Consider the following 26,301-nt stretch of genomic DNA (forward strand, 5'->3'; position numbering starts at 1 on the left):
TTGCTAAACTAATTCAACATATTAATCTTGCTAAACATTTTAACATGTAACTAAAGAGTAACACACAGACATAATATCTAATTGTAGCATGTATAATGAACAGTTTGATTATGGGAACACCTTAATCATGGTTTCATCAGAAATCAATTCTAAAATTTGGCATTGTGTATAAATCTTATCATCACATTTGTGTGACTGTGCAATCTAATTAATTCTGATTCTAAAAATACCAATCATTTGTGCACTGATTGCTCATTTCCAGGAATTCACATCTCGAACAGCAATAATCTTTATTCTTCCAGATTGTACTTTAATAGTGACTTCACAAGTTACTGTATGGTATGATTAAACAAGTCTATCATCACATTAAACTGGTGACATTGATTGAGGCAATGACAAATGTTCAGACCAACAGCTTACATATTTATGATAACCTGCTGGACACTTAGGAAATTGCTTTCAGATATGTTATAAGTTAATACACAGTTGCACTGAGGATATACAAAATAGACTGCCTTAATTATTTAGATTTATACAAGTACCGTAACTTCCTGCTCACTAAAAATCCCACCATTCGCCACATTAACAGATTACCGGTAATCAGATCACGAAAATAAGTACTTTCTGCATATAGGTAAATTTGTCTGCTTATCTGGGCTGAAATACCTAACTTCTATGGCAGATTAACTTTTCAAAACTGATTATTACTATTCAAATATTTTAGTCAGTATTGAAAAAGACTGTGATTAATTTTTGTTGTTTCTGTATACAAATAAAAGCCCTGTCATAAACAGATTGATTAGTAAAGCCTTCTATTAAGTCTGGGGGAGAAGGAACGAGCCTTCTATTAAGTCTGGGGGAGAAGGAACCAGTCTTCTATTAAGTCTAGGGGAGAAGGAACCAGTCTTCTATTAAGTCTGGGGGAGAAGGAACGAGTCTTCTATTAAGTCTGGGGGAGAAGGAACCAGTCTTCTATTAAGTCTGGGGGAGAAGGAACGAGTCTTCTATGAAGTCGGGGGGAGAAGGAACGAGCCTTCTATTAAGTCTTGGGGAGAAGGAACGAGTCTTCTATTAAGTCAGGGGGAGAAGGAACGAGCCTTCTATTAAGTCTGGGGGAGAAGGAACGAGCCTTTTATTAAGCCTGGGGAGAAGGAACCAGTCTTCTATTAAGTCTGGTGGAGAAGGAACGAGTCTTCTATTAAGTCTGGGGGGGAAGGAACGAGTCTTCTATTAAGTCTGGGGGAGAAGGAAGGAGCCTTCTATTAGGTCTGGGGGAGAAGGAACGAGCCTTCTATTAAGTCTGGGGGAGAAGGAGCATGTTATAGTTAGGATGACTTAACCCTCTTGTTTACTTATACTGGTCAATTGACAAAGAATCGTTTTATGAATAGAAAAGATTGCTAGCAAGGAATACACAAGTTACAACAATTCTTTAATTGATTACATAGACAATGCTGGGTTACATATTATCTTCATTATTGTACAGCGTTAATTTAGAGATATGTTGGCATATTATGCAGATACTTTAGCAAAACGATTGCTTTTGTGTAAAAAATGGAGCTCTATCTGCTGATATAGTCAACTAGTAGGTACAAAAATAGGTTTTCACTCTTTCAATTAAACTTCCTGTCACAAATCGTCAGCCTTCTGAAAAAGAAAAAGAATATTTTCATTAAGTTCATAACAACAGAAATAGTTTCAGAAATGTAAGTTGTGTGATGTTTGTCCTCTTTAGTAGGATTTACAAGTAATAAATTATACAATATGTAAAAGGATAGACTAGACGCTACAACCTGAATACATTGTCTCCCTTCTCTTTGATTATGTAAAGACTTTGTTGGGATTACAGATTGTCTCCCTTCTTTTTGATTATGTACAGACTTTGTTGAGATTACAGATTGCCTCCCTTCTCTTTGATTATATGTACGGACTTTGTTGGGATTACAGATTGTCTCCCTTCTTTTTGATTATGTACAGACTTTGTTGAGATTACAGATTGTCTCCCTTCTCTTTGATTATATGTACAGACTTTGTTGGGATTACAAATTGTCTCCCTTCTCTTTGATTATGTACAGACTTTGTTGGGTTTACAGATTGTCTCCCTTTTCTTTGATTATGTACAGACTTTGTTGAGATTACAGATTGTCTCCCTTCTCTTTGATTATGCACAGACTTTGTTGGGATTACAGATTGTATGCCTGGATTACACAAGTAACTAGTTTATCTGTTTTAAAGTCTGACAATGTCTCAAGCTTTGTGTTGGTCATCTGATTGTTGTTTACTAACCTCTTTGTCAGGGGACTGTTTCTTGAGTCTTTCTGATAAAGCTGCAACAAAGAAATTAAGAAATAGTTATTAAAAATATTTGATTGCCAAAGAACATCACATGATTAGTTGTGATTTTATTGTTAAAGGGATATTTAATTGTTTAGTATTGCATGTTATTATAGAGAATGTTAACAATATTGCATCTATTTAGTATATAGGAGGTAGGTTGGTATTGATGTAATTATAAAAGTGTTTCATGAAATATCTATTAAGTAAATAGGAGGTAAGTTGATATTTATTTATTTGTCAGAATGTTTAATGAAATGTGTGTTTAGTATATAGGATTAACCAGGTTTTGATCCCTGTGGTAATTTACCCTTCATGAGTTGGTCGTCCCGGATCGGTTTGGGACTAGGTTTAGGGCTAGGCCTGGGACTGCCTTTTATGACCTCATGAGTGCTCTTCGGTCGCTCTGTATAGACACAACACAGACTTACTTCAGATGTTAATTTTATAGTGAAAACATACTAATTAGACTAAATTTACATATTGATACTAGATTATTGAAAATCAATCTACCTTGCCCCTATTCTTATTCTATTTAATGCCAATTGCAACATTACAGCTTCTCATGAAAGGGAGATAATTCGTGTTGAACTGTTGTCACTCACCTGTAGTTGGGACGTCCTTTTCAGGACTGTGGACTGGCGTTGATCCTGTTGATCTCCGTTTGGCTGTGGGGTCAATTTGTAAGAATATATTGCCTGAAGTGTCTATATTGGACTGTGACACAGGACAAGAGTCTGAGGAAGGATTGTTTTTGGTTGTATTGGAAGTCACAAACTCCTTAGTACCACTTTTTACCACTGATTTATCTATCACAGATTCCAGTAACTTCTGTTTCTCCTCCCGGGTTTTAGAATCATCACTTTCCTTAGAATTCAGAAGTGGACTTGTTACCCCTTTTTCCTCCGTCTTTTCTTCAATCTGTGGAGGAAATCAACAATTTGTTACTGATGTTTGTTCAGGTAACCTGATATACCTTTGCCTTCAGAGATTTTCCGTACAGTATGTGTATATACGACAGATAAAATATGTTTTACCCTGTCATGAATTGGTGTTAAGGCAAATAGTAGCATACTGGGTTAGGACTACAGTGGCTCACTACAGTGGACAGAGCCACTTACCATACTGGATTAGGACTACAGGGGACAGAGCCACTTACCATACTGGGTTAGAACTACAGTGGAAAGAGCCACTTACCATGCTGGGTTAGGACTACAGTGGTCAGAGCCACTTACCATACTGGGTTAGGACTACATCGGACAGAACCACTTACCATACTGGGTTAGGACTACACTGGACAGAGCCACTTACCATACTGGGTTAGGACAACAGTGGACAGAGCCACTTACCATACTGGGTTAGGAATACAGTGGATATAGCCACTTACCATACTGGGTTAGGAATACAGTGGATATAGCCACTTACCATACTGGGTTAGGACTACATCGGACAGAACCACTTACCATACTGGGTTAGGACTACAGTGGCCAGAGCCACTTACCATACTGGATTAGGACTACAGGGGACAGAGCCACTTACCATACTGGGTTAGGACAACAGTGGACAGAGCCACTTACCATACTGGGTAAGGACTACAGTGGACAGAGCCACTTACCATACCGGATTAGGACAACAGTGGACAGAGCCACTTACCATACTGGGTTGGGACTACAGTGGACAGAGCCACTTACCATACCGGATTAGGACAACAGTGGACAGAGCCACTTACCATACTGGGTTGGGACTACAGTGGACAGAGCCACTTACCATACTGGGTTAGGACTACAGGGGACAGAGCCACTTACCATACTGGGTTAGGACAACAGTGGACAGAGCCACTTACCATACTGGATTAGGACTACAGGGGACAGAGCCACTTACCATACTGGGTTAGAACTACAGTGGACAGAGCCACTTACCATACTGGGTTAGGACTACATCGGACAGAACCACTTACCATACTGGGTTAGGACTACAGTGGATATAGCCACTTACCATACTGGGTTAGGACTACAGTGGACAGAGCCACTTACCATACTGGGTAAGGACTACAGTGGACAGAGTCACTTACCATACTGGGTTAGGACTACTTACTGTACTGACAGGTTTAGGGGCCGGGCTATTTGTTGACTACTTACCGTACTGACAGGTTTAGGGGCCGGGCTATTTGTTGCCCTGGCCCTACGTCCCCCTACAGCCTGTGAAGTCCTGTTTCGTGTCTTGGGTGCTGAGGCTTTCGTAAACTGGAAAGGTAGAATAGTAATTAAAACAATTTCTACTTATTAATACAGTAAATATAAGGGAGTCTTGTTAAACATGATACAAGCTTACTATCAAATGATACCAAGATATATAAAGATGGGAAACTGTAAAATAGTAACAAAAGCCTTACAGATGAAATGCTAGACCTTGAATGGTACAGATCTAAGTATGCTGGGTAGTTGTGTGTTCATTGCAATTTTAGCTGTTTCTTTCTAAATGCATGCAAGTCAAATAAGGCATGATACTTACTGATTTAAGGACATCACTTTCACGTTTGATGACAGCAAACTCATCGTCCTCATCTTCACTAGCGATGACTACATCTGGATTGTCTGGGTACAGGCGACTAGGGATAGAAAATACATACGTTTGAAATTGCAAAAAAAGTTCAAGAGGGATAAAAAAAATACAGAAAGAAAGAAAATTGTAACAAACAAAATTTAGTTGGTTGAAAAAATGTTGTTAATTTTTACAAAAATGTTAAACAAATGAAGAGTTTGGTAGAAAATTGAAGTTGATAAAAAGATGTCTGACAAAAAAATCTTACTTTTTTAGATAAATGTGATGTACCAGCACAGAATAATAGGTAAATGATATGTATGTATACCAAAACAGAATGTATTTGTACAGAATTATAGATAAATATGAAGTACCAGCACAGAATAATAGGTAAATGATATGTATGTATACCAAAACAGAATGTATTTGTACAGAACTATAGATAAATATGAAGTACCAGCACAGAATAATAGGTAAATGATATGTATGTATACAAAAACAGAATGTATTTGTACAGAATAATAGATAAATGTGAAATACCAGCACAGAATAATAGGTAAATGATATGTATCTATACCAAAACAGAATGTATTTGTACAGAATAATAGATAAATGTGAAGTACCAGCACAGAATAATAGGTAACTGATATGTATGTATACCAAAAAAGAATGTATTTGTACAGAATAATAGATAAATGTGAAATACCAGCACAGAATAATAGGTAAATGATATGTATGTATACCAAAACAGAATGTATTTGTACAGAATAATAGATAAATGTTATGTACCATTACAGAATATAAGATCAATGTTATTTACCAATACAGAATAATAGATTAATGTTATGTACCAGTACAGAATAATAGATTAATTTAATATTCATTAAGAAAAATGTAATGTATACATTATATTTTAAAAAGTTCAATATAGGATTACTGATGATACTTTAGTACAAAGGATGTTGTTCAAATCAAGGGAAGTAACTCTTCTATCTTTGTCACTTCAGTTGCAAGAAAAAAATTATACATACTCTTTACTGGGCTTGGGGCTCACTGCAGGTGACTTGGCAGGTTTGGGGCTCACTGCAGGGGATGTTTTTGTTGAGGATGGTGATTCGTCATTTCTCTCTTGATCCAATTCCTCCCCATCGCTTTCCTCAATGGTCACTTTAGGCTTAGGAGTTCTGCCCTGTAGGTAGTAGAAAGATGCAATATAAAGCAATGATTATAGCAGTAAGGAATGTTAGTGAATGCTTTACAGCAATAAGGAATGAAAAGGAAGGCTTACAGCAATTAGGCCTGTAAAAGGAGGCTTTACAGCAATAAGGAATGTAAAGGGAGGCTTTACACTAATAAGGAGGGTAAAGGAGGCTTACAGCAATATGGAGTGTAAAGGGAGGCTTACAGCAATAAGGCATGTAAAAGGAGGCTTTACAGCAATAAAGAGTGTAAAAGGAGGCTTTACAGCAATAAGGAGTGTAAAAGGAGGCTTTACAGCAATAAGGAGGGTAAATGGAGGCTTACAGCAATAAGGAGTGTAAAGGGAGGCTTACAGCAATACGGCATGTAAAAGGAGGCTTTACAGCAATAAGGAGTGTAAAAGGAGGCTTTACAGCAATAAGGAATGTAAATGGAGGCTTATCATTAATAAGAAATGTAAAGGGAGGCTTTATAGCAATAAGAAATGTAAAAGGGAAGCTTTACAGCAATAAGGAGTGTAAAGGGAGGCTTACAGCAATGAGGCATGTAAAGGGAGGCTTACAGCAATAAGGAATGTAAAGGGAGGCTTTACAGCAATAACAAATGTAAGGGAAGGTTTACAGCAATAAAGAAGTATAAGGGGAGGCTTTACAGCAATAAGGAATGTAAATGGAGGCTTTACAGCAATACAGAATGTAAAGGGAAGGTTTACAGCAATAAGGAATGTAAAGGGATGCTTTACAGCAATAAGGAGTGTAAAAGGAGGCATATAGCAATAAGGCATGTAAAGGGAGGCTTACAGCAATAAGGAATGTAAAGGGAGGCTTTACAGCAATAACAAATGTAAGGGAAGGTTTACAGCAATAAAGAAAAGAAAAAAGTATAAGGGGAGGCTTTACAGCAATAAAGAAGTGTAAGGGGAGGCTTTACAGCAATAAGGAATGTAAAGGAAAGGTTTACAGCAATAAAGAAGTGTAAGGGGAGGCTTTACAGCAATAAGGAATGTAAGGTAAAGTTTACAGTAATAAGTGAATGTAAGATAAGGCTTTACAGTAATAAAGAAATTATAAGAAAGAAGGTAAGTTAAGTCTTTACAGAAATCAGGAAATACATGTATATCTGATGTGGTGTGATATTCAGGTCATTATATAGATCATAAACCTTTTGTTTGAAGTGAAACGATTATTTTCATAAAGTGGGGTTCTTCTGTATGTGTGTAAATATATCCTCTCATAATGGTCACCATGTGTGTCAGGTGATTATCATACAAGGAAATAATAACAAGTCTGAGTGGTTTAAATAAATTCTTTATGAGTTGTATTACATTAGATTAATCTAAATAATGATTGAGTCATCTATGAAAAATGAGTTGATATACTAAAAGTGCTTTACAATATTTAATAGGATTTTCCGAAATGAATTTGTTAATTCACTATAACGCTGACCCAAGTTATAAAAAACCAATGTTACTGAGAAATGTACTGGTGTGTCTGTATGTAGTGTTACTAAATAGCAATGGAATGGTGTCATTCCCCCTGGCTCTAGCTTGTCCCATAAACAGGTAGAGACTGCTTATATTCAGCTTTTATCAAGGTGAACTAATAAAATCAGTGCTGGTATGCTACCTATTGATAAACCTTATATTAACATTCACATGTAAAACATGTGCTCGACAAAACTTGCTGAATTTGTCATGGGACTGCCTAGTAATTATATGATTTCATTTCAAATCGTTACTTAATTTAAAATACTGAAAGATAACCTCAGGTGGATTTAAATAAGGTGAGACACGCTTTGTAAGTCTTGTTGATGCTTTACACGTGTAGCAGTATTTGGTTTCAGTGTAAGCCTGTACTACTGTTAGTTGGGGCACTGTTCTGTATTAATCCAGTAAACCTTGTATTATCCCTGAGGACAGCAGGGTTTGGGTGGACAGAACTCGGTGGCTCCTGATTCTATAAGGAAACATTAGGTGGTTAATGCTGTACAAGCCTCTAGTACCTCGTACAATAGGTAGCCGGTAAGGTAACTTACCGTACTTGTTATACGTAAGGTACCTCATGATCACTGTACTTATTAGTAAGAAGTATATTACCATATTCGTTATAGTAAAGTTAAATTGTAACAAGATATAGATTGAGCATTACTTATTCTTATACAGTAGATATTGAGACATTATGAAAATTTAATATTTCTATGTGTATACAAGTACACACAGTTGTATTTTTGTGAGTATGATGTATACAGAAGAAGTTGGCCTTGATGTGAGCCCCTTGACTGTGAGTGTGGGGTACATAGTGTAACACACTCCTTGTGTAAACACAGGTAATTTTACAGGCAGAATATAAAAAAATAAAATAACTTGATTCAATCAAAATGGAGATTATTAAAGTCAGCCCTGAATAACATTATACAACAAATGGTGGGTCCTGTCCCACACCTGTCCCACACTGTCCCACACCTGTACACTTGGCTAGGGACAGCGGCATTTAAACTAGCAGTAGTACCATACATTGAATAGAGAGTTTTACATATTGTAGTCTTACCTTACTGAACAACGATCCCATCGTAAAGTGTGAACCTTATATATATTAAGCCATAAGAGATGTTGTTTTCAGACTATATCCTCATATCTTTACAGAACTTCCTGATTTCCCAGGATTAACACACACATGTACAGGGCTGTGACTTGTGACTATACACAGCTGTAATACCTGACACATCAATCTTACCCTTAGTCAACAGGTACACTCATGTCAAAACAAGGGAGCACGTCACTAACTCATGGTTACTTGAATCCACACTCTTATAATCTTGTTGTGGTATTAAAAGTAGACAGTCTGAATCTGTTTCTTTGTTAATGATGTATAGTAATTTTGTTTTTGGTGGATGTTCACACACTAGTGATCAGTATACCGGTACATAGAGTCTTATATCTGTTGGACAAATATAACTAGGTACTAATAGGGACAAGTAGTTTGAGACAAAAACCTCCAACTAGCACTTGTATCATACATATTAGGGCACCTGGCACAGGTTAATTGCTAAATGATGAGTGGGTCACAGTTATTACACACATTTTCCATCAAACAATCTGCTTTTATTTTGACTATTTTAGGTGATTATGAATATATCCTATGCCCTTCTTACACAGCAACATACTGTACATTTGTTACACGCCTGTCCTTCACAGCAACTTGTGTCCTACAATTGTTACACGCCTGTCCTTCACAGCAACTTGTGTCCTACATTTGTTCAAGTGTTGTCCTACACAGCAATATTGTCCTACATTTGTTATTTACTTTTCCTAAATGGAAACATGTGTCTTCATGCGAGATGGTGTTTACCTCTGATGTTATGGGAGAGGAATGTTGTACAGGTTAATCCTATATATATTTAGCCACACATTTCTGCGATTTTATGGGAGAGGAATGTTGTACAGGTTAACCCTGTATATATTTAGCCACACATTTCTGCGATCTTATGGGAGAGGAATGTTGTACAGGTTAACCCTATATATATTTAGCCACACATTTCTGCGATGTTATGAAAAAGGAATGCCATGTCCATTAACATTACACCTGCCTGTTATCAACAGACAGTGATGTTGTGGTGTAGCTTAGGGATTGCGTAACATATTCTCTGCTATGACACAATGTATAGATTTCATCCGTTGCCTATTCCTAGAAGTCTTGATGAGGGATCCAATGTTATGTTATAAGAAAAAATACAGTTTTCTTCTAAATCAGTAGAGGTCAAGAAAACCACATGTAAATGATACCAGTAAAACAAAATAGTGTTCCACTTGTGTGCTATGCTCATTTCTTTTGATTTGTCTCTGATATCAGTCAATCAAAATAGTGTTCCACTTGTGTGCTATGCTCATTTCTATTGGTTTGTCTCTGATATCAGTCAATCAAAATAGTGATCCATTTTTGTGTTATGCTCACCTCTGTTAAAGGAAGACTTTTATGGGTTTGACCTTAGTTCTGTGTATCTACATGTAAAATAGAGGCAATGGGAGAACCATCTGTCTGGCTGTGGTATCACAGATCTCTAAAAAGGCTAATGACCACCTACAAGGCCATGGTGATGCTACTACATATATGCTAACTCACCATGTAGTCCTCTGTTTCCTAACCTGTTCTATTGGGCCATCACTACTCACAACAGACCATGCCACCTGTTTTGCCACTTGTTTTGCAGGGAAGCCATTTTAACAGGCACTACCATCCAATTTTGAGGAAAACTAATTTTCACTACAACATTGCCACCTGTTTTGAGGAAAACCCCTTTTCTCGTTGGTCACAATAAGTTCTGTCATAGGTATCAACCAGCTCAGCCACCTGTATGGTAGGGAAACCACATAACAACTTTCCTTTGGTATCAACCAGCCCAGCCACCCGTATGGTAGGGAAACCACATAACAACTTTCCTTTGGTATTAACCAGCCCAGCCACCTGTATGGTAGGGAAACCACAGATATCATTTTTATGATAATCTATATCCTTCCTATATTGACTTAACCACATCTGCCAATCTTATGGAAAGATGAGGAACTAAACATTAAATAATCCCTAATTTTCTGCAAAGCCAAAAATAAGTTTGTTTTTATTATATTAATTTGAGTTTAAGTAAAACAAGTTCAGTCCTAAAGATATCTGTCCTGGATTAACTGTATTGGTAATATATTCTATTGCATGTTGAATATGTCAGCAGAATAACTAAATTACTCCAAATCATATAAATGAAAATTGATACCAATTTGTTACCTGTCTGAAATTAATAAAACTTGGAGAAACCTGTGTGTAGAGTCCATACTGCCCAATGTTTACTACTCGCCCTGACCACCCAGGGGCATACTGTCCATACTTGCCAATATTCATTGCTTGCATTGACCACCCCAGTACAAAGTGTTGGGGACATACTGTCCATTCTGGCCAATGTTCAATGCTTGCTATGACCACTATAGTTACAAAGTGTTGGGGACATACTCTACATTCTGGCCAATGTTCAATTCTTGCTATGACCACTTTAGTTACAAAGTGTTGGTGACATACTCTACATTCTGGCCCATGTTCAATGCTTGCTATGACCACTATAGTTAAAAAGTGTTGGGGACATACTCCACATCCTGGCCAATGTTCACTGCTTGCAATGACCACCCCAGTACAAAGGTTTGGGGGCATACTTTACATTCTGACCAGTGTTCAATTCTTGCCATGACCACTATAGTTACAAAGTGTTGGGGACATACTCTACATTCTGGCCAATGTTCAATGCTTGCTATGACCACTTTAGTTACAAAGTGTTGGGGACATACTCTACATTCTGGCCAATGTTCACTGCTTGCATTGACCACCCCAGTACAAAGTTTTGGGGGCATACTTTACATTCTGACCAGTGTTCAATGCTTGCCATGACCACTATAGTTACAAAGTTTTGGAGTCTGTTTATACCCGACTTTGCTGTTTGGCTAACAGTACGTCCCCTATATACTCCTTATACGTACCAAGGCAAACACAACACAACACCTAAATAGCAAATAGCTGCTCCGCCGATAGCATGGACGGAGTCGTCATTTATTCATAAATATAATATGAATACAATAAATACGCATTAACAAAATAACTACTCTGACTTCATTTACCGTACACACCAACAATCCTCCCACATATACCCTTGCATGGTTCATCGCCCTACAAATGTAAAATCAAGCGTGCCACCCAACCTGAAAACCTTATTAGGCGCGACAGGAGGTGTACCAGTCCGACAATGCTTAAGGTTTTTTTTACAAAATTGATGCTGGTATTTCTTAAATATGACGATGCCGACACATACATCTGTTACATAAACATAAAATTCTGCTATAATTTTATTTCAAACTGTACTACGCCGTGAGAGTTGCGAAGCTACAGTTGTGGGATCGCACAACGTTACACGATGTGCGGTGTGCGCACGATGTGTGCACGGTGTGTGAACGATGTGTGCACAAAGTGCGAACGATAAAAAATTGGACGATCATTCCTTGCGCACATTTGTGCGGACGATCGACGAACGTTGGGCGATAACAATCGTGGTTGGTTTAAATAAAGGAATGGCTTGACAATATATACGGTTTCGTGTTTGAACATAAAATCAGATTTTTTAGTATGTTTCAATACTCTAGCTACATCTATAAGTTATCTTTCTGTCAATACTTTCTTAAATTTAGAAATGGTGTTTTGTGGGGTTTTTAAACGACCTTAATCGACAGGTGTAAATTTACAACACAGTCTCGGCTACACAGGTAAACATTGCCACTTTGTACCTGGACCGTACTTTACCCCGCCCGGGGCACTTACGTAACTCGCCAAGGTGTGAAAACCAGATGGAGGGGAGCTATAGACCAAAACTAATGCAAATAACAAATATTAAACGTCTAGTTGAGTTTTCATAACGGTCATACGGTATCATATATCAGCTCTATGTGTCAAGTACAGGCCAGGTAAAACTCGGTCACTCATCAAATTGTTATTAACCTGTTCTGTTACCGAGGAGCCAAACCCATTCTTGACAGTCTAACGGTCACTGTATACTGTATTATACGCATTGTTAACTTGTACATACTCTTAATTATAGCAGAGACATACACGTCTCTGATTTTAGTGATGAGAAATTACAGTGATATATACAGTGTACATTATTGCATACGAGCATTCCGTATTTTTTCCATTCCGTAATATTGATCAACAAATTGTACCATATCGCACAGATGTGCAGAGAGAAGCGCACAACGGGGCGAACGATTATTAAATCGCACAGTTGTTCGCTCCATGTGTGGACGATGTGCGGACGGTGTGTGAACGATGTATGCACGGTGTGAGCACGGTATTTTTGGTGCGATGTGCGTTCCCACAACTGTAGAATGAACATACATGTACCCGTAAACTACCCTTAGCATGTGCCTCAATCTGATTGGTCAAAACCTCTGCACGAGACAGGCAACTGCCCTCGTATACTCTGTGTATACAGGACAAATATTTCCTGCTATTCTCCGAAACGCAGGAAAGTAATAAGATCCTGTGTAAACAGGATGAGTGGTGATATCTTTATGGAGTTTCAGCCAACATTAATTAACTATCATCTGTTTATACTTGCACTAAACAAGTACTCTTCATGAAGTTTTTTTTTAATTGCTAACAACTAATGTATCCCAGAGTAATAAGAGATGTGAAACTTTCAACAATTCACAAACCAGGATATTGGTGCTTTGCTAAATATTTATCAACACGTTCTGTTGGTAGATAAGTGAGCTGAGACTCTATCTACATGGGTCATATACTCTGACCTTCATCAATGTTAAAAAAAATAAAAAAATCTACACACTGTCCAAACTTTGATGCTACCTATAGTGAAGATCTTAGTCTACTACCCAGACACGACCTGCTTTGATCTCTTGGTTATTGATGTACTTTCACTTTGTAATCATTGCACTTTGACTTCCATTGTTTATGTAATCTGTCTGTTCTACTTTCATTTTGAGCTTCTTCCCTTGATAAATGTTTCTCAGCAATTTCCATATTTATTACTCATACTTGATTTTATGTAACAAGTTTGCCGTAGCAGAAGTTTGTGCCCTAGTGCTGACTACACTACAGATGTTAGTCTGGTGTGGAACAGAAATAGATCGTACAGAAATATACAGAGATAATTATAAAACCATACATGATAAAGTAAGCTACAAACAATCCAGATCGTGTAATTGTGTGAAGTTGGAGATGTGTCTGAGCTAGAACAACTTGTGTGGCCCAAATCAGGAGATCGTTGTAGGATTAAAGGAAATCTATTGATTTGTTCCTTGAAGTAATTTTTAAACCCGACACATTTTACATGAAATCAATTCTGCATAAAGTTGTTAATGTTTTCTCTAATGATACAAATCTTCATACTATTGATGCTAATCTGAAGAAAATTGTCCATATTCAGCTATTTTTACAGATTTAATACAGCAATTTCTTTGTTTTCCCTGTATATACCATTGTAGATCTTTGCTCATTTTCTCAGCTTAATACTAGTAAACGAAGAAGATGAAACTTTAATGCTTCCTGAAAAATTGGAAGAATATAGTTGCTCTTTTGTCTGTCTGTCCTTCTGTCGCTCTTTCTTGTCTGGACAAAACTTTTTAAGTATACAAGGTAACTTTATTATCCCCTAAATGAAACTTCAAGGGGATATTAGGATTCTGCCAGTACATATTTTTAGAAAAAACTTTGTCATTGCTCTAACTTCATTTCCTCTTACATATGTCACAATGTGTGAATGTGATGGGATTTACACTTGTGATGCCTTGTTAAACTTAGTACACAGTATGAGGAATTAAGGTGGTGTGCAGTGCATGAAATCACAACTCTTCCTGTTAGACACAAGAGTCATCCCCTCTTTCTATAGAGATGGCATTTCTGAATCAAGGTTGGTTTGGGGAGCATCTATCATTTCAACAGATTCTCTTGTTTTTTACAAAATATAACAGGACTTTTGCTATATCTGTATACCTACCATACCAATAAGAATTCCCTTGTTTTCAAACACTTTGAAGGCATCGCTTTCTGGTCTTTTCTTTGTCACTTGACCTCTGACGTCGGAGGGGCTAGTGGGCTTTTCCTCGAAAGCCTTTATTCTGTTCTTGACAGATACATCCTTTTCTTCAGAGGGTTCCCTGTCTTGTCTCCTGTACCATATAAAACATAATTTTACAATTGTGACATCGTGAAGTTTTTCACTACATTTTTCTCTTTAGATTACAGCAAAATTTTATGACCTCTTTTTTTTTTCTTTTTTTCTCTCTCAATAATATGAAATTTGGAAAAGTGCAACTCCAATTATTTTCACAAAAGTGTTTCATGTTTACTAACAACTGTCAGTATGATTTGGGAAGCAATGGAAAGAGTAGGGCCAGATTTTTCTTATATTATCAGTAATACTTGTTACAATTTTGACTATTTATGTTCTTGAAGTTTCAAGAGAGAAAGCAGAGATATTTTACAGCTGGTATTTGTGACATCTGTAATCATGCAGACTACAATGTGAAGGATAAAGACGAGCAATGCACAGGTCTACATGTACATGTATACGTACAACTGGTATAATTTTATAGATACCATATTTTACCACCAATACAGTCATACTCAAGATCATACCCACCCCACAAACCGCCTTAAAAAGATTTAAGCCTGTTTCAGTTTGCATGCCTTTATTACTGTACCCAGGAGAGGAAGCTAGCTTACCCTCAGATGTTGTATTATATTCTGTACCACGGAGAGGAAGGTAGCTTACCCTCAGATGTTGTATTATATTCTGTACCCAGGAGAGGAAGCTAGCTTACCCTCAGATGTTGTATTATATTCTGTACCACGGAGAGGAAGGTAGCTTATCCACTGATGTTGTATTGTATTCTGTACCACGGAGAGGAAGGTAGCTTACCCTCTGATGTTGTATTGTATTCTGTACCCAGGAGAGGAAGGTAGCTTATCCACTGATGTTGTATTACATTCTGTACCCAGGAGAGGAAGGTAGCTTACCCACTGATGTTCTATTATATTCTGTACCCAGGAGAGGAAGGTAGCTTACCCTCCGATGTTATATTATATTCTGTACCCAGGAGAGGAAGGTAGCTTATCCACTGATGTTCTATTATATTCTGTACCCAGGAGAGGAAGGTAGCTTACCCACCGGTGTTGTATTATATTCTGTACCCAGGAGAGGAAAGTAGCTTACCCACCGATGTTGTATTATATTCTGTACCCAGGTGTGGAAGGTAGCTTACCCAACGATGTTGCATTATATTCTATACCCAGGCACCGATGTTGTCTTATATTCTGTACCCAGGAGAGAAAGGGAGCTTACCCACTAAGGTTGAATTATATTTTGTACCCAGGAGAGGAAAGTAGCTTACCCAACGATGTTGTATTACATTCTGTACACAGGAGAGGAAGGAAGCTTACCCAACGATGTTGTATTATATTCTGTACACAGGAGTGGAAGGTAGCTTACCCACCGGTGTTGTATTATATTCTGTACACAGGAGAGGAAGGTAGCTTATCCACTGATGTTCTATTATATTCTGTACCCAGGAGAGGAAGGTTGCTTACCCACCGGTGTTGTATTATAATTTGTACCCAGGAGAGGAAGGTAGCTTACCCACCGATGTTCTATTACATTCTGTACCCAGGAGAGGAAGGTAGCTTACCCAACGATGTTCTATTATATTCTGTACCCAGGAGAGGAAGGTAGCTTACCCACCAATGTGGTATTATATTCTGTACACAGGAGTGGAAGGTAGCTTACCCACCGATGTTCTGTTACATTCTGTACCCAGGAGAGGAAGGTAGCTTATCCACTGATGTTGTATTATATTCTGTACCTGGGAGAGGAAGGTAGCTTACCCACCGATGTTCTATTACATTCTGTACCTGGGAGAGGAAGGTAGCTTATACACTGATGTTGTATTACATTCTGTACCAAGTAGAGGAAGGTAGCTTACCCACCAATGTTGTATTACATTCTGTACCCAGGAGAGGAAGGTAGCTTACCCAACGATGTTGTATTATATTCTGTACCATGGAGAGGAAGGTAGCTTATCCACTGATGTTCTATTATATTCTGTACACAGGAGTGGAAGGTAGCTTACCCAACGATGTTGCATTATATTCTATACCCAGGCACCGATGTTGTATTATATTCTGTACCCAGGAGAGAAAGGGAGCTTACCCACTAAGGTTGAATTATATTTTGTACCCAGGAGAGGAAGGTAGCTTACCCACCAATGTTGTATTACATTCTGTACCCAGGAGAGGAAGGCAGCTTACCCAACGATGTTGTATTATATTCTGTACACAGGAGTGGAAGGTAGCTTACCCACCGGTGTTGTATTATATTCTGTACACAGGAGAGGGAGGTAGCTTATCCACTGATGTTCTATTATATTCTGTACCCAGGAGAGGAAGGTAGCTTAGTATATACCCACCGGTGTTGCATTATATTCTTGTTCATAGGAAGTAGTATGTCTTAAACACCAGTGATATACATGGACTTGAGAGAAAACACAGGTTTACCATAGAATGCACCACTGGTACCTGTCCACTCACAACTTCCTTCCTGTCTATCAAACCTACAGTTGTATGATTCAGGCTGTTTCCCCCGGGGTTGTACTGCTGGGTGTATTGTATGTAGGAAAACAATGTACTGTGCATCACTGAGATATCTCATTAATAAGTAGAGATAAATACAATCTGGTAATAGTTTATAGTTCTTAAGTATGTTAGTAATACAATGAGAAATGTATATTTTCAATTATGGACGTTGATGAGGTAGATAGTTTAAGGTGATAACTATACCAACATAATAATTGAGTGAAAAGTTCCTAATTTTTGTAAAGTTCCTAATATCATACAAAATACCATAAATGTATGGTGTTTTTTTTTATATTGATAAGAGTTTCTTTATTTTGATGTCAAACAAAAATCAAATGACAAATGGACACGATACATATAAAGTATCTTGACTTTAAAACTTTCAAAAATCAGTGATGGAAATACGTCTTTATATAATTTGATAAGAGATGTGATTGTTGTTATAAGTTAAAAAAAAACAAGGCATGCCAATATGTCAAGCAGATGTATTAGGGATACCTTCTGTATAGTGACTGGTACTTCACAGTAGAGATGATTAACATGTGACAGTTATAGTGAATAGGTAAGACCAGTAGTAGAAACATAACCAGTATATATAGTAGAGAGATTATATGTGTGGTAATTATTGGTATAGATATATACCAACCTACCTCAATACCACAGGTTTGTTTGTGGCATCTGAATCAAGACCAGGTCTGAAAGGAGTCATAAATTATATTATGCTTAAATAGGTACTTAAATATTGTTTTTCATTTGTGCTGTTCAAACAACAGGTTGTACTTTCTGTACAAGCAAAATAGTTTCTTGATAAAGATCAAATTATTCTTTTGTACGAGCTGCAGATTCTAGTTTCTGTACAAGCAGAAATTTCTGTATTACACATTGTTTAAGACATGTATCTATGAACCAGGACAGCCTACAATGTCTAGTAAAGATGTGCATCAATACGTTTGAAGTATTGGTACTTGTTTATCTGGCTTTTTCCATCAGAGTCTTAATGTTATCATACTTATTCATGACTGGCTTAATGTAATGATACTTGACACATTTAGAAGTCTCCTTTTCCAGTTGCCAGGCTGTCTGTCTACTCAATATATACTATGGTTACTCTACTGTTACATAAGTCTGTAACAGTTTATTTAGACCCAGACCACTGCCAGTATATAATATGGTTACTATGGTTACTCTACTGTTACATAAGTCTGTAACAGTTTATGTAGACCCAGACCACTGCCAGTATAGACTATGGTTACTCTACTATTACATAAGTCTGTAACAGGAAGTATTTAGACCCAGACCACTACCAGTATAGACTATGGTTACTATGGTTACTCTACTGTTACATAAGTCTGTAACAGTTTATGTAGACCCAGACCACTGCCAGTATAGACTATGGTTACTCTACTGTTACATAAGTCTGTAACAGGAAGTATTTAGACCCAGACCACTACCAGTATAGACTATGGTTACTATGGTTACTCTACTGTTACATAAGTCTGTAACAGGAAGTATACTCTCATTCTCATGGCATTTCAGGAACAGACAATAGGAATACAATACTATGTTATTAAAATACATATTTGACATAATGTTGCCATTCTCCTTCCTTTCCCCCCTCCCTTTCTTCTTCTTGCCTCCTGCTCCGTTCTTTTCCCTCCATTTTTCCCTCCATTTCTCCCTTCCCCTACATTATTTTCCATGTTTCCTCCCACCCCCACCCCACCCCCAACTTCTCTGTCTCTCTCTATCATCTCTTCCGTACTTCTCCCTCCCACTTCAAATCTAATATAATTCCCACTGGATATGTTTTGGATGAGAGGGTAGATGAAGAGATTACAAGGATTTATCTTGCCTTTAACTTATAGCCAGGCCTTGGACTGGAAGCAGGAAGCTAGTGCTTCTGTATCAAAACTGAAATCTTTCTTCACATCAACCCTGTGGCCTCAAGTACCTACTGGTGCACTCCCGAGATAACTCCAGATGTACATTTAGTTAGAGTTCTTTTCCTACACTAACACTGCTTACAAAAAGATTGTAACATTTTGAAGTTGTTTTTGAATTAATTGGGAGATTCTGTCTGCTACATTACCTCTGTCCATATATTAGGAAAGATATTGGTACATAAAATTTGCATAAAATGTCTGAAAACCTGGGTGATATGGGCTGTATAAGACAATACATAGAATACATGGAACATTCTCATTGTGAACAATTATAAAATAAGATGTAATTATTCCAGCCATCTGATTAACTTTGGTAACAGCTTTATCATCAAAGGGAATGTGACAAAACCTTGATACAGTGAGCAGACAAAGATGCTAGCTACAAGGGCAAACCCTTTGATGTGTGTGTTCATTATAAAGCCAGAAATATTCCCCTGCGAACTCTAGGCCTGAGAGATGTATACTCGTTATATACCATTACACTGTGTAACCCCTGTAGGTATCTCAGCTTCCCCATACTCCACAAACTGGGGAAGTGAGTAAAAGTGGAGCTGCATGGCTAGTTTTGATGCCATTGCCAATGTGTAAGATCCTTTTTCACTGGTATAGATTTTATCTGCATTAGCAAGCACCTGCGATGTAATATCACTTCTGACACACATGTACCGGTATGTGTAGTGGGGAGGCAGGCACGGTATGTGTAGTGGGGAGGCAGGCACGTGTACAGGACCTTTACACAGAGCCTTGTTTACACATATCTTAAATAACTTTAGAAACTGCCATAGTTTAAAACTTGTTTAAAGATGCATACAAAAAGTAATAAAAAAGACACAAATTATTGGATTTCAACTGCATGCCCCTTTAGAGTAAGGCCTTAATACAGCCTGTGTCAGTGTCTATAGTGTTACAGTTGTCATACAACATCCATTTATTCAGCTTATTAAAAATCGGAGGTTAAAAGGAGACAAAAGGTCATTTGTAGGACATTTATTGGTGCCATCTTATTTCATTTGTTATATAATGGTGTGTATCGGTAAGTCCATGGTTTGTCAGGCGTGACCAAATTTATCATTTGTTATATAATCGTGTGTATCAGTAGCGGTAAGTCCATGGTTTGTCAGGCGTGACCAAATTTATCCAAGCTTCAATGCTTGTGTATTCCTTATCAGTGGAGATGGGAGATGCAGCTTTATACATGTATTAACTACAGGACCTCAACCCATGGACATGGTAGAATCAGAGTATGGAACATACTGCTGGGTCTTTTTCCTTGGCACAGTGTAGCAGTAAAAATGAAAACCCTTTATCTTCAAAAGTGAACTGAAAGCTTGCCCCTTTTCCATCTATTTGTTTCTCCTTCCTCGATAGTGAACTGACAGCCTCCTCTCTACCCCCCTTTCCCTCATATAGTGAACTTGTCTCCCCCCCCCCCCCCCCCCCCCACCAGAACGCATAGGAAATTTGTAAGTAAATGATACTTATATATTGGAACATGTAGAAAGCTATCAGTATAATTATTTATTATTCTGTATAAAAGCTATCCAACTTGGCAGTAATATTTTACAGGGAGGAAGACACCTAAATGCCCCATTTCGTTTCATACATTTTATATTTACACTCGATAACCGGACCCTTTGCCCGAGCTAGTTTGTAACATGTAGACTACACAATGTTATATACACACACACTTTGTCTATACTTACTCCTCTTTCTGTTTGTCTTCCTCTTCATTAAGAGGTTTTACTTCCTCCCCACTCTGCCTTCCATCTTCATTGCTAACAAGTGTCTTTACGGTATCCTCTGATGCCTTTGCATCGCTTGATCGGCGTTTTTTACGACGACAACAACATTGAAATATAGCAACCAGCAACGACATACTGACGAGTGCGGTTACAGTACTTACGATGGTCACAACCATCTTAGACATAGACTTGTCCTTATGTCGCTCACGGTCACCTACCTCCTGACTCAAGGCCTCAGACTTGGCCAAGTCACCCTCTGCTCCACTCAGTTTCAAACTGTTGTAAAACTTGGAGGAAGTTTGTGAAGTTTTAATTTGTGGTGGCTCTCTGCTCTGTAAACTTGCATGGAAGAGCGTGTGTTTTGACCGGTGGAAAACGGAAGGACTATCCACTTCCTTATCTGTGTAAACACCTAGATCAGAATCACTGCTGCGTTCTGGATGACTAACCCTCTCTGTGGCAGTCAGTTTCTGTAATAAGACTGATTGAGTGTAGTCATTATCACTCTGTTGATCAGTTAGCAGGGACGGCTGGGGGTGGCCAGAACTCCCTGGGACCCAGACAGCCCCTACACAGATCACAAGGAAACACAAATACACACTAGAAACTGTATCCCGCATCCTCAGTAGCCCTGCACTTACACACTGATAACTGGCTCCACAGAAACAACTCACACAAATTTCTTTATGAATAATAAAACACTATCACTTTCACATATATGTGAACCACATGGTACACATTTGTAAATTCCAGCTAGCAATAAATATTCCTGGTATTCGCAGTGTAACCAATTCTCTTTGAGAAATAATATCACTCCTTGTTTATTTTCTTTTACAGAAATACACACATATATTCCTATTTACAACAAATACAAATTTGGATCCAGCATTTTTGTTTTCCTATGGTAGAAATAAATCCAAGGGATCCACACTACAGGAACATGAGGGCTCTCTATCGAATTAACACCCAAGCCTGCCAATACATCACCTAGCCCAATGTGTTTGTACCAGTCTTTTTTTTGTTGAGTGTATTCCAAGGAATTAGTGGAGGCTGCTGCTACCTGTGGATGAGCAGTGATTTGACAGTAGTGCTGGGGCTTACATAAACAGCCCTGGGGTGAGGTCAGCATCAGTCTCGCTCTCTCTCCACAGGCTGTACAAACATAGGTACTGTGGTATACATACCCTGAGACTATGTGTATCCATGCTCACCTGAACAATGTACACACTGCCATCTCTACAGTAAAATATTTACGCTGAACAATATCTGTTTATTGCTGGGATACTTTAATCTGTTGGATGTTGTCTGTGTAATGATGCAATTTATCTGTAGACAGTCCAGTAAAGTTCATGTACAGCTGGGCTGTATCTTCACTTCAAGGATATAGGGCTGAAAGAAAAGCTTTTCATTAGTTCCTATATAATGCAAAATGAGAATTTTTATTAGATAAAAAACTTCAAAGTGCAACCTGTAATATCATCTGACTGTGCAGGAAATAATAAGTATTTTTTGTCTGTTTAAATTAAGATGTTTTAATAAATGCCCTCATCAACTTTTTACAATATCGTGTTCTGTTTGTACATATAAATGTGCGTCCAAATATATATTCCCCTTTTGTCGTCACTCCAGCAACTTCAAACCTGAAAGGATCTTGATTCCACTTGGCATATTGGTCAGGTATGAGAATACCTTGAACAAGGTTGTGTTTCAGGGTGCTAAGGTTAAATTCACCATTGGTACTTATATAAGAATATTGCAGTAATATGCAGGTATTACATATTCATAAATTAATCAATCAGATTTAGGCAGTTTTTATTGCTGTCTGTATTTCGTTTTTAATGGAAGAAAATGCAGACACAATGATGTTAATTATCAGAGGATGAAGTTGTTGGTGTGAGACATAACGAGGTACTGTTAGATATATAATCTTTAACCACATGCGAGGTGATCTTCTTCTTCTTCTTCTTTGACTTTATTCCTCCATAAATGAAGAGTACATATATATGAAAATGTAATAATATTTTGACAAAGAATTAGAAAAAATAGTAGATATCAATAAAGTGTAGGCATAGCAAAGGTTACATAAATGACATATATTGATCGTACTAGATCAAGGCGTCAATGAGGAAAAATACATTAAACAGGAAATAAAAGAAGGGAAAAAAAATATAAATACATGTTTGAGACAAATTCAATTTGATTGTATATATACACACTTACTGGAAAGTGAATTCAGCAGCTTTGACAGAAAAGCAACAGCACTCGTATGCAAACCTAGTGCAACACTCATCATCCGGGAATAGTTCCCGTATATTATCAGGAATGTGCCCTAATAGGATACAAAGAATTTCCTGTCTTTCTAAACTATCAAGTTTGACATACAACTCAACCGGATAATTGTTTACAATATCAGTCACGGAAGGTAACCAAATCTGGATGTCTACAATCAAGTAAGCAACGAGCCAGAGCATCCTGAGACATTGGTTTACATTTAGCACATAACAGCTCACAGTATGGGCTTATTAACCACAAATTCACTACTCTATTGCAAATATGAGATTGAAAAGGAAATAACTGTTTCCACAGAAACCAAAGAGACGACGGACAAAGTGTTCCATGCAAATATAGGAATCGACAAAAATCGTCACAATTGTTCAGGCGCTCATACCATTCTGATTGTTCTTTTGAACAAATAGCATTTTTAACAAAAAAAATCCACGACTGTTTGGAAGGGGAAAAAGCTTCTTCCAAGAAATAGTTCAAGAACTCTTCCAGACCATATTTTAAAATAATGAACCAGATGTCGTAAATGACACCTTTAGTACTTTTATAAACACATAGGTGTTTCTGGTACAACCGTAATAAAAATAGCTGTTTTACAGTAGCTGAAGTTCTCAGACGACACAAAGAACCAAAGAATCGAAGTTTAGACTGTTCTACTTTCGCCTTCAGTGACGTTAGCCCCAACATACCAAGTGCCATGTCAGAACGTGTTCTGAAGGGAAAACACTGAATGACTTTGGCACTTTGTGATTGACGTTATATATCAATGAATAACATTGATTCCTTTAATTTATGTAACATGTACTGTAATTACTCATTGTGATGTAAGAATTTAGATGACAGATACTGACATCATGGCATTATGACATCACATTGAAGATATAGTGTACATGAAGCCAAAATAGTGGCATTGCAGACTTGATGTCCGGGGAAACCTGTTTTCACTAATCTTACCTTCCTTCTGAGTTATGTGATGTATATGGTAATTAATGTGATGTAGGGATTGAACGGCGTAACAGGCTTCATGTTTCATACCAACATGATAATTTAAAAACCGCCGTTCAATCCATATATCTACATTTTACTCTAGAACAATTGTTAAATTTCATTTATTTGTTCAATAATAAAATTCATTTATTTACTGCGTTTTGTATATGTGTCGTCCTTTAAACGATATTGGGGGAACAGACCTATTTTAATCAAATTGATGCCAATAATTAACCGTAGTCATTTGAGCGTTTGATAAACCATGTGTTACGTCACGAGAGTTTTTTCTTTCATATTCAAATGAAATGCATTTCTGCTGGTAATGTTCATATAGTGGATTGCAGCACAAATGTAAATATAGAGTAATGAATTTGTTTCCATTTCAAAGAAGACTTAGGAGTATTGCTTCCATAAAATGAAAACTTTAATCTAGTTCCATATACATCACACATGCATCAGAAACTCCAGTAAGGTCCTTAAGTTATTGATATTCATAACATGATTTTGAATTTAAAGTTTTGGGGATGTAATAATTTGTATTGGCTTGGTGTAAAGCTATTGATTTGAACCATCTCTGCCTGATTTAACTGACGTGTTTCAATAGGCCCGAGGTTAAATTCTCAAGTTACTTATGATTAGCTTAATTTACATCTTTGCCATTAATCGCCACATCATGTCTAATTTAAGGATTGTGTTTTAAAATTAAGTTATTTTCCTTTAGCTAAGGTGATAAATTAGATTTATTCAACAGATAAAATGGATTCTTAAATCTATAATCAAGACAAAGTGATGGAAACAATTTTTCAGTGAATGAGCATTCAATTATTGCTATGGCAACAAGAGGCCTGGTGCTGCACCGACATAATGGATGGGCAGTAAGTCTGCCGAGACCTGCATTTGATGGCTAACTTCTGTTTTAGCAGCTAAACCAGGAGCTGACTTTTATTGATTATTAAATGGATTTTGTTCAGGTTATTCCTATAAGTCAAAAATGGTAATAAACTCTGAAAAAATGAAGTATTATAAAATTAAACCAGATGAAGCATTCAGAATGTTGACACCTAAAATGATAGACTGGAATCATCAACGGGTTGACTATAGGAAATCATTAAAACACTCAAAACAATCACCTCTCAATCTGTGGCTGGCTTTTCTGTCCCCTTGTCTGCCATACTCCCACCTCGACTCGCACAGTCCCGGCTCCGACCTTTGATGTTTTATCCCTCAGTACTATAAATATGATCATTTAGAGACACTTGCCTGACTGGCCCTGTATATGGTGTGGCCCTATTGTCCTAACTGCTGTGACAGACCTCAGGCTGACTCATCCCCAGGCCAGCCACAGGCTAATACAGCCGTGGGGACAATTTTATTTAGCACAATATTTTCTACTAACTGCTTTGTTTGTTTGAATAAGGAATCCAAATAGTCTGTACAATAATCATAATTATATGTAGGGGTCTTATTCATTTATTTGGTTTTCATACCTTAGTAGTGAGACAATCATATCTGTCCATTCCCTTGTCCTGATGAAATCTTCACCATCTTCACCGTAACATTTATAGTTCCCTTCAGATTAAGAAATTTGAAGTATTTTAACCAACAAATGTTTGTTTTCTTTAAAGCTGTTCGAAATATTGCTAGATATATTTACAAGAACACTGTATAACGGATGAGTCATCTCAACATATCCTGTTTGATTGAGACATTATCTTCACAAGACAAGCTGTCTAGTGCTGTAGATGACATCTAGTACTTACTGCTTATTTGATGGATATTTAAACGACAGAATCCTGATTAGTTGAATCTTTATTTAAATCTAAAGTTTATTCTCTTATATAAATACTTTTATGTTGATGAATCTGTTTTTCTAAGAATTACTGGATTAGTATCCTGATTGGAATGTATATGTGACGAGACACAGCCAGCTAATGATGGTTGATGATAAGAGTAAGTTGTGTATTAGGAGGTAGATAGGTATTTAGGTAGGTGGTAGAGAATGTTAATGAGTCCCATATCAGGACAGACCCCTAGTATCATAACTGCAAACTAGCCAGGAACCTGTCACCCCTAGTACACTCTGTATCACATACAAACTAG

At 37.4% G+C, this 26,301-nt stretch overlaps 2 protein-coding genes across 4 annotated transcripts in view; one reads left to right on the forward strand and one right to left on the reverse strand.

Annotated features, from left to right (window-relative positions):
• LOC110450571 (set1/Ash2 histone methyltransferase complex subunit ASH2-like) overlaps positions 1 to 26,301 on the forward strand; it is a 67,287-nt gene that overhangs the window by 16,770 nt on the left and 24,216 nt on the right. The gene's annotated exons all lie outside the window — the stretch shown is intronic.
• Positions 1,609 to 25,474, reverse strand: LOC110450572 (phosphatase and actin regulator 2-like). 2 transcript variants are annotated; one of them, XM_021498172.1, is made up of 11 exons: positions 25,332 to 25,474; positions 20,893 to 22,320; positions 17,897 to 17,941; positions 14,614 to 14,785; positions 5,907 to 6,064; positions 4,846 to 4,942; positions 4,473 to 4,577; positions 2,940 to 3,255; positions 2,645 to 2,740; positions 2,287 to 2,327; positions 1,609 to 1,647 (listed from the first exon to the last, which is right to left on the reverse strand). In XM_021498172.1, the coding sequence occupies exons 2-11, from the start codon at positions 21,549 to 21,551 to the stop codon at positions 1,630 to 1,632; spliced, it is 1,707 nt and encodes a 568-aa protein (XP_021353847.1). In that variant the 5' UTR covers positions 21,552 to 22,320; positions 25,332 to 25,474; the 3' UTR covers positions 1,609 to 1,629. The 2 variants fall into 2 exon arrangements, with proteins under 2 accessions (XP_021353847.1, XP_021353848.1); XM_021498173.1 differs by lacking the exon at positions 17,897 to 17,941 and having other exon boundaries at positions 25,332 to 25,473.

This window comes from Mizuhopecten yessoensis, unplaced genomic scaffold (genome assembly GCF_002113885.1).
Source record: "Mizuhopecten yessoensis strain PY_sf001 unplaced genomic scaffold, ASM211388v2 scaffold5325, whole genome shotgun sequence".
In the NCBI taxonomy this organism is placed as follows: Eukaryota; Metazoa; Mollusca; class Bivalvia; order Pectinida; family Pectinidae; genus Mizuhopecten; species Mizuhopecten yessoensis.